Raw genomic sequence first — 14,716 nt, 5'->3', positions numbered from 1 at the left:
AAAAAATCAGCAGATATAATTTATTACTTTCATTAGTAGGTTATCTGATTAACTGCGAAAGGTGATTTCCGTGTAACCTCCCCGAAACGCTATGACATGAACGGAAAGTTAAATCGCAATATTTACCAACTTTTCTCTAAAATGTTTCGCCTCTACTGCTCCTGATGCATGGGTCCACAACATCATTCGAGTGCCTTGTCTGATCCAGTTATTGTTAACTTGAGCAAAATCGTCAGACGAATGGTAACTTTGGGAAGTAGCCAAATGAGTACTACGGGACCGTTACCCTGTGCAACATATAATGATCTTCGAAATGTCGTGAGGCTGTTCGAGAATAATGGTATGTATAGGAAAGTCGCGGAACACCGCCAGAAAATTGTGGCGAAATGTTGTATGACCCGCAGAGGATCGACACATGGTGAAGAACTGTCAATTGAAGATATACATAAATAAATATAATGCAGTGTATAAATAGGCGATGAGAATCATTCATATTCGATTACATTCTCCGCGATTCATCGCAGAAGCCGGTAGCAACCGTCCGCTCTAACACGTAATTGTGAACGACCACATGAAAGCATGTCGTGGAAAAAGCAGATACCAGGAGCCTAAGAAAATGAAATTATCGACGAAAAATGGCTTATAAAACTCGTTGAATAGATTCCTTAATACTGATCGTCAATTTGGGACCCGCTTCGTAACGGGTTCGTTTGGTAGACGCATCAACGCTAAGGAGATGCTAAACACGCTACAGTGGTAAACGCTACAATGGAGGCGTTGTGCATTACTAACGAAAAAAACTGCAAGCGCCATCAGCTGATTCCCGAAACTTCGCCCAGTGGACGAGAAGCCAAAAAAGGTGAACACGTGCCTCGGCTTATCCGTGTGGATACTAGACTGTTTCTGAAAAAACGATCAAAATTTTCCGGCATTTTGAAGGGGCTTTATGTGCCTTTTACCGCGCGATCTCTTCATAAGTAGTGGCGGCACAGCTGTTAGGATCGTGGCTTGTCAATTTTACTCCCCATATTCGAAACCAGATTATTACTCTTATTTTCGTTTTCATTTATACAGCCATGTCAGTAGATTACTGCTCGAATGTTTCCCAGTGTATATTGATATCACGTTGTCCTTATTCATCTACTAATTGTACGTCAGATGAATGGATTTAATGTTTTCGGCGAAGTTGCGTTGCGTATTTTTATTCACAATCAGTTAAAAGCACCAGTTTTCTGAAGAAAAAAAAAACGTTATGTATGGTTTGTTACGCAATTATTTCCAACGCGCGATGTCCTCACCAATGTTAACGTTTCTTTCACGAGTGACATTCATAGGAAGAAATGTCTCCGTAGCAGGCCTACTTTCGCACAATGCTCGTGGTGTTTCGAATGTTTCTACGATCGGTATCATCCAAGGCAATGCACAACATATTCTTGAAGAATAAACATATGAATAAAACATAGAAATTAATATAAGAATTGACATGAGACTTAAATACCATAATACGAGAATTTAAGAAGATTGTAAACCCTGAACATAGAAATATAAATAACAATGTGACACTGTGGAATGCAGTTGTATTTTTAAAATTACTGTAACACCCTTGTATCCTCTAATTTGATAAGAAACATTCGTGTAATAACCTTCTACGGACGTGGTGAGATAAATGAAAACAATAAAATAAAACGAAAAAAATCAGGTTTTGAACACGGGCCGCAAATCAAGAAGCCGCTACACAAATCACATGAGCCACCATTTCGTATGAGGATACAGTGCGATAATAAAGGCACATAAACTCGAAAATTTTGACTGTCTTTTCTTCAGACATGGTCGAGTATGTACGAATAAACGAGACACGTTTTCGCTTACTCTGACTCATCTGGCACTGGGAAATCAGGTGATGGCACTTGCACTGTTCTCCTTGTTAGCAGTGCACTTCTTAAGTGCTGAGGGCGTACCTTTCACGAAGAGTGAGGCAAGACGTTGTTTCCTGCTACTTACTTCTCGCGAAAGGACCGTAAAAAAAAAAAAAGAAGAGCTCATACGAAGGCTTTAGCTGTGCAGATATGAACAGGCTTGCGCAGGATAAACTGGAATGCAAGGCAGATCAAACCAGCCTTCGGACTAAAGGCCACAACGAGCGAACGAAGGCTTACCGAGAGTGGTCCTTCCTACGCACCCAAGAAAAGGTAGGGTGGGGGGGAGGGGGCGAACCATCTACCAATACTGACTAGATGCCTACTGGCTGCTTACTCATCACCTTCCTCGATAACTGAGCCGTATATGACTATGTACAAGTCCCTATACTAATAACTACCCTTCGCTCTCTCAGAGTACCACATACCAATGACATAGGACTTGTTTTTAAAAATATTGGGTTCCCGGTAAGTCTAGTTTTGGAAAGGCATTTTCGACACTATGTATCGTAAAAGATAATCGAAATATCGATACACCGCCAGGAAAAATATCGACTGCACATTGTAAATACACTGCCTGTTTTAGAGAGGTAGCTTTAAATATTGACTTAGTATTAGATATTCTGTACACCAACATACTAGCAGCCTGCTTCTCACCCTTACAGCAAGAACTGAAAGGAAAACAATGGACGTTCACATTCTTGGCGATAACCACTTTGCTAACTAACTATGGCAACTGCATGTAAGTGTGACAACTAAAGGTGTCCGATAGGTCCGTTGTTCTGTTTCGTCATATATCGGACTCGTCTGGAACACTACACGAAGAATTCCCATTTTTTCCATTACTGCATGCGCCAGCGTACTAGTAGTCATATTGTCAGTTTCTATTGGTGGTGCCAAGAGCAGACTGCGTCAGCATTTCCCCTCTTATGTCTCCGCCCACGGTAAAGGCCAATCGTTGTCATTAAGATTTTTGTTCATCAGTTTCAGGAACTGTTTTTGAAGTATGCCGATGTGAAGAAAGAGCACACTAGTCGTGTTAAAAATTGTTTATTAACGTAACTGGTGTGCTATTTCTTCACATCGGACATCTCGTTATTTCATTCACACCGCCATCCCTTAGTGTAATCGAACTTTATTTCCAGCCACCTACAAATGCTTTACACAATCACAGAGAAAGACAGGACGTGGTGAAAGCTCAAAAAGTAGTAATACTCCTTCACACAGTGAAAGTAAAGTAAAATTATATTCTACTACAATTTAAAAGAATAATTTCAAATGTTTACCGAAAATGGCGAAAGAAATAATATAAAAATATTGGCCCTCGATATTGGTATTTCGATATCGATATATCAGTGAAAAATTGACACCGGTTAATGTCGATATTCTTTGGTAAGATACCATCATCGATACTTTATCAACAGCCACAGAGTTCAGTTGTCATCGTGTAGGGCACATCTCTCTCGAAGTTGGAAGACAACGTGATAACAATAACTTGAACTTAATCTTTAATGATACTAATATATAACTCACTACTGACCTGGCAGGCCTGAATCGGAGTCTACGAACTGCGTGTTGGTTGAGTAGTGAAATTTTACGGACTTCGAAATTTAGCGCTAACTTCAAAACGAGATGCTTTTAATCGTTTCCACACAAAACTTTCTCTCGACATCTGGCAGACAATCTTAAGAGATTCTGTCCGCACGTGAATTACATCAGCGGGAGATAAAATCAATACCTTCACTGCACGATAACAATGATGATGTGAAGGATGACAGTACTACTAAACAAAAATTACGAAACAGTTTTACGAAATTCCTACGTCAAAGAACGAAGTAAATTTTCCTGAATTCGAATTAAGAATTGTCAACATGACTTAGAATTTCTCGGTATAACGAAGCAGCAGTCACTTAATAAAGGCAAGGTTTCCAGTCCAGATTGTATACCAATCAGGTTTCTTTCAGGTTATACTGATACAATAGCCCTATACTTACAAATCAAACAACCACTCGCTCGTTGATGGATCCGTACCTAAAGACTGGACCGTTGCACAAGTCACACTAATATCCAAGAAAGTTAATAGAAGTAATGCGCTGTATTACATACCCAAATCGCAGCATTCTGGTACATATACTGTGTTCGAATATTAAGGGTTACATTGAAGTAAGCGCTATTGACAAACAGCCAACACGGTCTCAGAAAATACTGTTCTTGTGAAACACAACTAGCTCTTTATTCTCCAAAGAAATGAGTGCTACCGACAAGGGATATCAAATTGGTTCCATATTTTTAGAGTTCCAGATGGCTTTTGACATCTTTCCTCACAAGCGACTTAATAAAATTGTGTGCCTATATATCATCGCCCCAGTTACGAAACTGGATTCGTAATTTACTGTCAGAAAAGTCAGTAACTAACGGAAAAACATGTAAAATAGCGTAGTAACTGGCATTCCCCAAGGGAGTGCTATAGGCCCTCTGCTGTTTCTGATCTATGTAAGCGATTGAGGAGACAGTCTAGGCAGGCCTCTAACATTGTTTGCAGGTAGTGCTGTCATTTACCATCTTATAAAGTCATCAGGTGATCAAAACAAATTCCTAAACGATTTAGACAAGATATCTGTATGGTGCTAAAAGTGGCAATTGATTCTAAATAATGGAAAGTGTGAAGTCAACCATATCAGCTTTAAGAAATTTCTAAATTTCCGTTATAGGATAAAATACACAAATCTAAAGGCTGTAAATTCAGTTACATAATTGGGGATTACAATTACGAATAACTTAAATTAGAACGATCACATAGATAAGGTCGTGGGGAAAGCAAACCAAATATTCAGCAAATTCAACAGGTCTAATAAACAGACTGCTTACACTAGACTTCAGGTGTGTTGCTGTGCTGTGTGGTATCCACATCAGGTAACATTGACCGAGGAATCGAAAATGTTCAAAGAATGTTTTATCGCGTAATAGGGGAGAGAGTGCTGCGGATATGATACACGAATTGGTGTGGAATCGTTAAAAGAAAGGCGTTTTCCGTTGGGGCAACATCTCCCCAAGAAATTTCAATCACTAACTTTGTCCTCACAGTGTGAAAATATGTTGTTGGCGCTCACCTACATAGTGGCGAATTACCGTCATAATAAGAGAAATCAGAGCTCGCATGGAAAGAATTTTGTCTTTGTTTTTCCCGTGCGCTGTTCGAGAGTGGAATGGTGGAGAAATAACTTTAAGATGGTTCCATCAACCCCCTGCCACACACTTAATTGTGAAATGCAGAGTAATGACGTAGATTTACAACGAACCATAACATTCTGTGTATTCGCCCAATACTTGGTCGGACGAATCGTGCACTGATCGCTGGTGAGACCTCTGTTGAGTTTCGCTGCTATTTTCCATAGCAGCACCAACTTAGCACTCGCCAAATTAGACAACATACAATAATGCTGCATTAGAAAGTCTCAGTGAGATGCTTTTAACAGCCACCAATGCTCTGCTCTTGGTAGCAGCAAAATTATTTTATGATGATGTTTCCTGGTTGATAAATTGATGATGTACAGAATCCGCTCTCTACTTCATTGGACCTGCCACAATTTCTCTTTGAGTAATTAATGGAAGCATTTTGCTGAATTCTGACTTCTACTTACGACGAACGCTTTCTTACTACGCCAGAATTAAACAACATTTCGAATGTCCTTCTTGTCGGTATTCAGTTCGTTCAGCATCCATCTGCTGCGCTAAACAGAAACATTAAGCATTGTAAACCAATATAAAGACAACCGTATAAATTCAGTGGCCAGATGCAACGAGAATAACTGATCAATAATATGTGAGAAGATCTCAAGCAGAATGGTCACACACACTTCTTGTAGTCTGTCCGAGCGATCACCATCCAACTCAAACGTTAAATGTCGCAGTAGTACAGAAGAAGAACTTAATGGAAAAGGTGGTAGAGCTGCGGCAACAACATGGAACTTCGGTGTACTTTTTTATGAATTCCGTCGCACCAAGGCTTCAAAGAAAGGGGGAAAAAAAGGCTAGTATCTGGCACAGCGGACGCTTACGCACTATTTTAGTGTATATGACCACATCCCAAAATATAAAGCGGGAGTATATTCGGCACGGAAAAAATATGTGAGAAGACACAGATTCTGCCGGTATTATAATGGGCTACTTGATACGTGGACGATGAACAGTGCACACAAGAAGATAATGGAAAGAAATCCTTTTCGCCCGATACATTTTAGACGCTCATGCGAGAAATAACTTCCACTCTTCCCTCTCTTCAAGATTACATGGCATTAGTGAGAAATCCTTTTCGCCCTATACAGGTAATCACTATTTTAATTTCATCATACTCTTTTTACAAGTACATCGATCAACGCCAATCGTACACGGAAATAACAAGCTATGGCACATTCTGTCTGAAGGAATGAATGAATCATTCGTTCGTCGTGTTTCGTGTATCCATAGGGAAGGAAACCTTCAGGGATATAAAACCAGTGCAGATATTAGTACAGAGATCAACGACAGGGCGCAACAAATAAGATCAACTAAATAATAAAACTATTAAGAACAACAAAATACGAATGATTGTCTAAGAATAATAATACTGGACTCCTATTACTGCGCTAGGTTGTCGCAACCACATCACACAGTAAATACTCACTTCTAACGCACACTAGCAACATATTCGTCGCGACCCATGTCATTAATGAAGTCCTACTATTTCCAAGACTAAGGCTTTAGAACTGCAGATATTCAACAAATGTTGAAGCTGCTATCACAATCCCAAGAAATTATTTCGAGACATTTTCTGAAGTACTCCATAAACATTCACAACTCGAAACTTGCTTCAAAAGTGTTACCGATGATTTTAGCTTTACCCTTTTCAGAGTTCTGTTCATGGAGAACAGGTGCTTCAACTGCAATACTGAACAAACAGGTACAGAACTCCCTTCCCTGACCAGGTTACTGTGTGGTCGAATTTAACGCAACAATATTTGGAATTCATTCAGATGTTCGGAAAAGGACTATGCAGAAAACACTAGTATTCTCTTCGTCCAGAGATTAATCTAATTTCACTTTTGGTTATAACTTCTAGCATCGTAGCTCCCCTGCTACCACCTGCGTCAAAAGAAAACATTGCAGCACAACACAACAAAAAGGTGTCTTCTAAATAATTGTTGCCTCTTTCGCACTCCTGCATGCCAATATGTTTGGTTTCTTTGTTGATAAATAAATGGTCCCCCGCCCCCCACAACTAAATATTTCGTGATTATAAGGTCAAAAGCGTTAGTAAATCATTAAATTCACGACAGGAAACAATAGGCATGTACCTTCAAATAATCTTCGAACGATGATTAAGTTACGACTCCAGGTTTTCATTTGGCAAAACCTGGAGTTCACTCCCTCTCAGTATTGCTCAGTTCTCTCGGCGACTGCGTACAATTGTTCCGGAACGTATGCTACGTAAATTCTCGTAAACTTCTCCCTTCAAATATGAATCCTGTTTTGAATCACCGGTAGCTTAACACTTACTAAACTTTCTATGCTAATTAGCACCACGTATCACAATACACAAGAAATTGTGTTAATGTGAAAATTAGCACCAACGGTGCAGACAGCTTGGAATTCGTTTTTCTTGTGAGAAACACTGCCGTAGCAATTGCACTCTTCAAATGTCCATAAAGAGCTACAAGGTAACACAAAGATAACTTATCTGACTTGTGAAAATCCTAGGCTCAAAACATTGAAATTTAATAGTTATTCTCAGACGGTTCATACAGCGTGCGCAAATTATCCAGTGCCAAATGTAACTGAATTTACAAACAACCTGGCTGCTTACCTTTTGAATACATATTAGAAGCGATATTTTACAAGAATTCTCTTCCTCTCCTTCCAGATCTTCATTCTCGTTTGACATCCACGGCGCACTATCTTCACTCTTACTCATCGCACTGCCTCATTCGAGAACTGCGTTCCAATGGTAAACAAGTGTCCCTAGGACAATACAAATTCCCGCCGCAACGCTAGCGTACGATGCGATTGGCTGACGTGACCAGCGGCATGTAGTGATAGACTATTCGTTACAAATAGCCGTATCCAGTCGCATGAAAACCACGTGTTTGCGCTCGCCAATTTCCAAAACAGGCTAAGCCCATCCATCCACGAGAGTCCTCCCCAAGAAGATATTCCGCGGTCTTTATAGGGTCGCCCAAACAATGCGAGCAAGTAGACCTTTGACTGTTTTCCACTGGGTACATCAAATTACTTCTCCAAGCCTATGATCTAATAACTTAGGATATCGAATGTTTGTTATTAGAGCTAGATACGAACAGAGAAGCCATTACTAAACCTTCTGATGTCGCTATACATCATTTGTAACTAGGTTCACAAATTTCTATTATCAAGTACTGGTCAGTAACATCCTACGTTCAATCACTAAGCTCTCTCACAGATATTTCGGGAAAACTGACTTACTTCCTGAGAGGGAAAGAAACGGTTAGTCTATAACAACCCAGGCACCAACGGTTGAAAACCCGTTCTCCTTTCTGCCAGTGGCATAGAATTCCCTATTGTACCTAACCTGTATCATTGACGTCCGTAGAAATATTTCCGGGAGGAGTAAGGAGAGACAAAATAGTAAAATTGACAAGTATTTCTGGTTTCAAGTCAAACAGTTGATTATTGTAGAAATTAGCGTCAATCGCGCTTATTTAACGTTGATATCGGTTGACAGTCGTAGGACAACATTTAAAGATAAAAGGGATATAAGACATAAAATAACAGCATTGTCATTGCTATTATTTTATGTCTTATGACCTTTTCTTTCTGACCGAACGCGCTAACAACATTAAATAACTGCTATTGAGACCTGTCATAACAAAAAAAAATATATCAATAGCTATAGTTCCAAAGGTATCATGGCTAAAACTATCGAAGAGTTTCTTCTGTAAAACTGATAGTAGAAAATAATTTCCTTTCTCAAGCACTTTAAGAAACAAAATATTTACAGAGTATTTTAATGAATCAAATTTAGGATAAATTCCGAAACGGTCTAACTTTTTTTAAAGGGTTAACTTTACAGTTAATTCTGTTTCTAATTATTTCATACAGCCTGTATTAGATGTAACATTCTGACATTAGAATCATTTTCAGAAGATAAACTTTATTATTTTGTAAAGTTCCATCTGTACCGAATGGTATGCTCTTAATTTATTCTACATGATATTACGCAAACCGCCGTCGTTGTCGTCGTCGTCGTCGTCGCCGTATGTAAATTACAGTGTGTTCCGAAATTCCCGTTACAAACTTCTAGGCCTTGTAGAGGGAAGCGAGTACATAATACAATTTTGAACAGGAACCCTGCAAACCTTAATTGGAAGAGGCCGTACTGCATCACGTTGCCGAGATCCGTCAACGAGTACAAGAGCTATTTCTTTGGCTGTTAATAAGCGGTACTGCGAAATTAATGATGCACTGGGTAGCGCCTAATCAGTTACTTGTAAATGTGGCCGCGTTACCAATGTGTTTTCAAATGGTTGTAACACGGAAACGATGCATTTCCGGACATGTGCCCCAGTTCAAAATATTTTACTCTCGCTCCCTTGTACAAGTGCTAGAAATTTGTAGCAGGAATTTACGCACACCGTTCATACTACAGACCAAATTGTAGGAAACACGAGAACTATTCTACCATTCTATAATCACCAGAAATTTTGTTGAACTAGTATCGCCTGCAGACAAAGACATAAACCCCAATAAAGACACAAGACTTTTTCAAGTGACAAAAGTTCTACTTGCTCGTACCCCTTACAGATTACCTAGGCACCCTGCGATACTGTTATGGTAAATGTTATGATGGCTATGGTTCAAATGGCTCTGAGCACTATGGGACTTAACTGCTGTGGTCATCAGTCCCCTAGAACTTAGAACTACTTAAACCTAACTAACCTAAGGACATCACACAACACCCAGCCATCACGAGGCAGAGAAAATCCCTGACCCCGCCGGGAATCGAACCCGGGAACCCGGGAGCGGGAAGCGAGAACGCTACCACACGACCAAGAGATGCGGGCGGTAAATGTTATGAGAAGCTAAGTCAATGCTGACATAATTTCAAGGACTTCTAGAAGACTCGGTATAAAGCTTCGTTCCATTTCAAGCTGTAATAGATTTATGTGACAAAAACTTAGTTAAGGCAGCAAGTGATACTGTACCTGCCACACAAAGTCAAACTGTTGGCAGTAACAGTCGTCTTCCACTTCCAAATGCCAATTAGTGTTCATTAATTTTGACTACATAGTTGTTATAAAGAAATAGAGGTTCTCAATGCCTTGAAACATTCTTTTATTTGTGTTATTCTCTTTGACCTCCACCAACGGAAATTGTCAGTTTCTTTCCCATCAAGTAATAAGTCTTCGTTTTCGCGTCGGGCGTATTTGTTTCAATGAAGATGACGTGGTGGTAGTGTCGGCGAATTGGGGGGGGGGGGGGATTAATTTTATCTCACTGCGCACGACACCAGATTCTCTATGAAATGCAACTGAATGCCTCTTGCCAGAAGCTTTTGTTTAACCTTATAACAACACAGCCCTTGGTTTTCGATTTACTCCAAAACGGCGCTCGTACCAGCTTGTAAGAGATAAATTGCTACTTCATGTAGCATGCTGCGTTCGCTTTTTTGCCTGTACGGGAAAGTGGGTTTCGCGCTCGACGGTCCAGAGATGATTTCATACACCTCTGCGCCTTGCATCTATAGTCTGGTTAAAATTGCTCGATAGTTGACAATTCACATGTTGGAGTTCTCTTCCTCCAATCAGTGTTCCACGTCACGCCCAAACTGTTCGCCGCTGCCAAACTGCCACATCAAATAGCCAGTTCACCACTTCCAATTGCTTGTCTGGCTTTTGTCCTTTGTGTGTTTGTACCCTGGGTTTGACGCTATTGTATCCTTTCACACAAGACGAGATTCGGCGTCACATATTCAATTACCATCACCACAGAAATCAGCCTACAGTAGACAAGCTTCATATGAAACGATGTCTAACTTTTTAAAGCCAGCATATGATCGAAGCAGCTGGTTCTGTAGAATTAATACACACATCACCCCGGTTTCCAGAGCCCCTGTAGATAGACGTTGACTGTATCACAGACACAGTCCCTTTGACTGTTCACAGATGTCACTAAACCCGCCCAAAGATGTAAACAACCAAAAATTGGCAGGTCCTATTAGACGGAGGGGGTCCGACAGCCGATCAGTTCCAGTCATTCCACTAGGAAAGAGGTACACGGCTCGTGTTGTCTGTAGTTCAACCACGCCTAGACGGTCAATACCGCGGTTCAAATGCGTCCGCTTTGTTACTTTGTGCCGGGAACGGCTCTCAACAAGGGAAGCTCCAGGTTTCCCGGAATGAACCCAAGTGATGTTGTTCGGACTTGGAGGAGATACAGAGAGACAGTTACTGTCGATGACGTGCCTTGCTCAGGCCGCCCAAGGGCTACTACTGTAGTGGATGACCGCTACCTACGGATTATGGCTCGGAGGAACCCTGACAGCAGCGCCACCATGTTGAATAAAGCTTTTCGTGCAGCCACAGGACATCGTGTTACAACTCAAACTGTGTGCAATAGGCTGCATGATGCGCAACTTCACCCCCGACGTCCATGGCGAGGTCCATCTTTGCAACCACTATGCAGCGCGGTACATATGGACCCAACATGCCGAATAGACCGCACAGGAGTGGCATCACGTTGTCTTCACCGATGAGTGTGGTCAGACTGAACGCCTTAGACATACTGTCCAACGAGTGCAGCTTAGTGGAGGTTCCCTGCTGTTTTGGGGTGGCATTATGTGGGGCCGACGTACGCCACTACTGGATATGGAAGGCGCCGTAACATCTGTACGATACGTGAATGCCATCCTCCGACCGATAGTGCAACCATATCGGCAGCATATTGGCGAGGCATTCGTCTTCGTGGACGACAATTCGCTCCCCCATCGTGCACATCTTGTGAATGACTTCGTGCAGGATAACGACACCGCTCGACTAGAGTGGCCAGGATGTTCTCCAGACATGAACCCCATCGAACATGCCTGGTATAGATTGAAAAGGGCTATATATGGACGGCGTGACCCACCAACCACTCTGAGGGATCCACGCCGAATCGCTGTTGAGGAGTGGGACAATCTGAACCAACGGCGCCTTGATGAAATTGTGGATAGTATGACGACGAATACAGGCATGCACCAATGCAAGTGCTACTGGGTATTACAGGTTCCAGTGTATACAATCTGGACCACCACCTCTGAAGATCTCGATGTATGGTGGTACAACATGCAATGTATGGTTTTCATGAGCAACAAAAAGAGGCGGAAATGATGTTTATGTTTATATCTATTCCAATTTTCTGTACAGGTTGCAGAACTCTCGGAGCCAAGGTGATGCAAAACTTTTTTGATGTGTGTATAACATGACAGTAAGTAGGGTTTGAATCTTGTCAGGTGATATAATATTTTATACTTGTTAATGTTTCTTCGGTTTTGGCTGATTACTATTTTCAATTAAATTGTTTAGTTGTAATTTTTATTTTTAATCTTTTGTAGCACCATTCTCATCATTGGATTGCTTTGTTATTTGATCTTTTTTTTCTTCCTATAATTCTTTTTTGTTTGAAATTTGCTTGTGTGGCCCATAACCTCTGTGGGTGAACTTTCAGATAACTAAGGGAAGCAATCACTTTTAATGCTCAAATTGAAAATTCTCTGTCTTTTGTTTACTCGTGGCGGTCTGCTTTAAACAGTTGCCATAAACAAAGCGAGGGTGATTAATAGTTCTGTAGCAGGTTCTTGACTGCTGTTTTCTCAGATACATTGACCAACACGAGGTTGCAATTAGGTTAGGACACGACTGTAAATCCACGTCTACCAGACTCGTCACCTGTCACAGTTCAGTAATTGGTCACTTAAAATCAGCGATCGGCAGAGCATCTCGTGTTCCCGCCATATCTGACCGCAGCGGCTTAAAATACTGCCCCGCGTTACATGGACAGCACTTGGGCACTTGTGAAGTGACCTGCCATGTTAGCTTGTCGCCTTTAAACGAGCGTTCAAACAAGCGGCAGCCGATGTCGCAACGCTGCAACGGTGACAAACGTCAACTGTCAAGTAATTTTTTATCGGACTACAGTCGCCGTGCGCCTGTGCTTCCTCCACAGGCAAGCAGAGGCATGCCTGTAGGTGCACGCCTCGCGCCTCTCTTTTAACATGTGCACACGAGTAATTCCATTCCCACCTGGAGGGAAGCAAGCGCACTACTCCAGTGATCAAGCTGCAGCTACAGGCTAAATGCACTGTTGGGCACTGGGCAGAGGCAGCCAATTGTGCTGGTGATGCACACCAGCGAAGCTGCAGCATATAACATTACATTAATACTTGTTCCATAGACCATGATTACGACATTTCGTAATGATGTGGAGTGTGTCAGCTTAGCGTAAGTTTTCATTATACAATTTTTTTTTGCAGTTACTACTTCATATCTAAAAATTCATCTCTTGAATAGAACTTGTCATTCAGAAATTCTTTTAATTTGCTTTTAAATGGCTATCTGTCAGAATTTTAATGCTATTTGGCAAATGACACACAGATTTTTGTGGCAACATAATTCAACCCTTTCTGTGACGAAGACAGATTTAACCCAGAATAGTGAAGACCATTCTTCCAATGTTGTAGCTATGCACTTCGGTATTATTTTTTAAATTGGGATGGGTTTTTAATAATAAATTTCATAAGCGAATATATGTATTGCAAAGGTACTGCGAATATTCCGAGTCTGCATGATTATCTTGGATGGGCTCCACCTATTATTCCGATTATACGCTTTTGAGCAAAGAATACTTTTTCTCTTAATGATAAATTGCCCATAATATGTCATAGGAAATCAGTGAATGAAAACAGGCACAGTACTTTCACAATACATATATTCACTTATGAAATTTGTTATTAATAAGCCATCCTAATTCAAAAACAACAGCGAAGTGCACAGCTGCAACACTAGAAGAGAGGATGCTCTTCACTAATCTGGATTAAATCTCACTTTGGCGTCGGCCGTTGTGGTCAAGCGGTTTTAGGCGCTTAGTCGGGAACCGCGCGACCGCTTTAATCACAGGTTCGTATCCTGCCTCAGGCAAGGATGTGTGTGATGTCCTTACGTTAGTTAGGTTTAATTAGTTCTAAGTTCTAGGGGACTGATGACCTGAGATGTTAAGTCCCATAGTGCTTAGAGCCACTTGAACCATTTGTCACTATGGCACAGAAAGGGATGAATTGTGCTGCCACAAAAATCTTTAGTCATTTGCCAAATAGCATTAAAAGTGACAGTTAGCCAACCAACATTTAAAAGCAAGTTAAAAGATTTTCTGAATGACAACTCCTTCTAGTTAATACATGAATTTTTAGATATGAAGTAGTAACTGCAGAAAAAAATTATTAATTTAAATATTTTGTGTAAAGGAAACTAATGTTAAAGTGACACGTTTCGCAACATTACGAAATGTCATATTCGCTATCTATGGGTATATATATATATATAATGGGCAGCTTTTGGCACTTTTAGAGTCCCATAATCACTCCTCTTCTGCAACATGTACTCAGCGGAAGTAAAAACAAAGGCTTTTTACTTTGTTCGGGTTTGCTTTTGTTGTTTCCCATTTGATCTTATATGTGACGAACTGAAGAGACTTATTTAGTTTCACTCTGTGTTTATAATCCACGGGATTAGCAAGCCAGACGCAGGGAACACACA

The 14,716-nt window shown here is 40.8% G+C and overlaps 1 protein-coding gene across 2 annotated transcripts in view; it reads right to left on the bottom strand.

Annotated features, from left to right (window-relative positions):
• The window catches only part of LOC126273558 (uncharacterized), a 247,682-nt gene that overhangs the window by 149,527 nt on the left and 83,439 nt on the right, over positions 1 to 14,716 (bottom strand). The window contains exon 1 of one of the 2 annotated variants that reach the window (XM_049977044.1): positions 7,759 to 8,398. The exons of the other annotated variant lie outside the window; for it this stretch is intronic. Within the exon in view, the coding sequence (XP_049833001.1) occupies positions 7,759 to 7,866 (108 nt within the window). The 5' untranslated portion in view covers positions 7,867 to 8,398. Of the gene's footprint in view, positions 1 to 7,758; positions 8,399 to 14,716 lie in introns of those variants that run through there. 2 annotated transcript variants of the gene reach the window in all.

Source organism: Schistocerca gregaria, chromosome 1, assembly GCF_023897955.1.
Source record: "Schistocerca gregaria isolate iqSchGreg1 chromosome 1, iqSchGreg1.2, whole genome shotgun sequence".
In the NCBI taxonomy this organism is placed as follows: Eukaryota; Metazoa; Arthropoda; class Insecta; order Orthoptera; family Acrididae; genus Schistocerca; species Schistocerca gregaria.
Note: the sequence above shows the minus strand (reverse complement) of the source record. Positions and strands in the feature narration are given on the sequence as shown.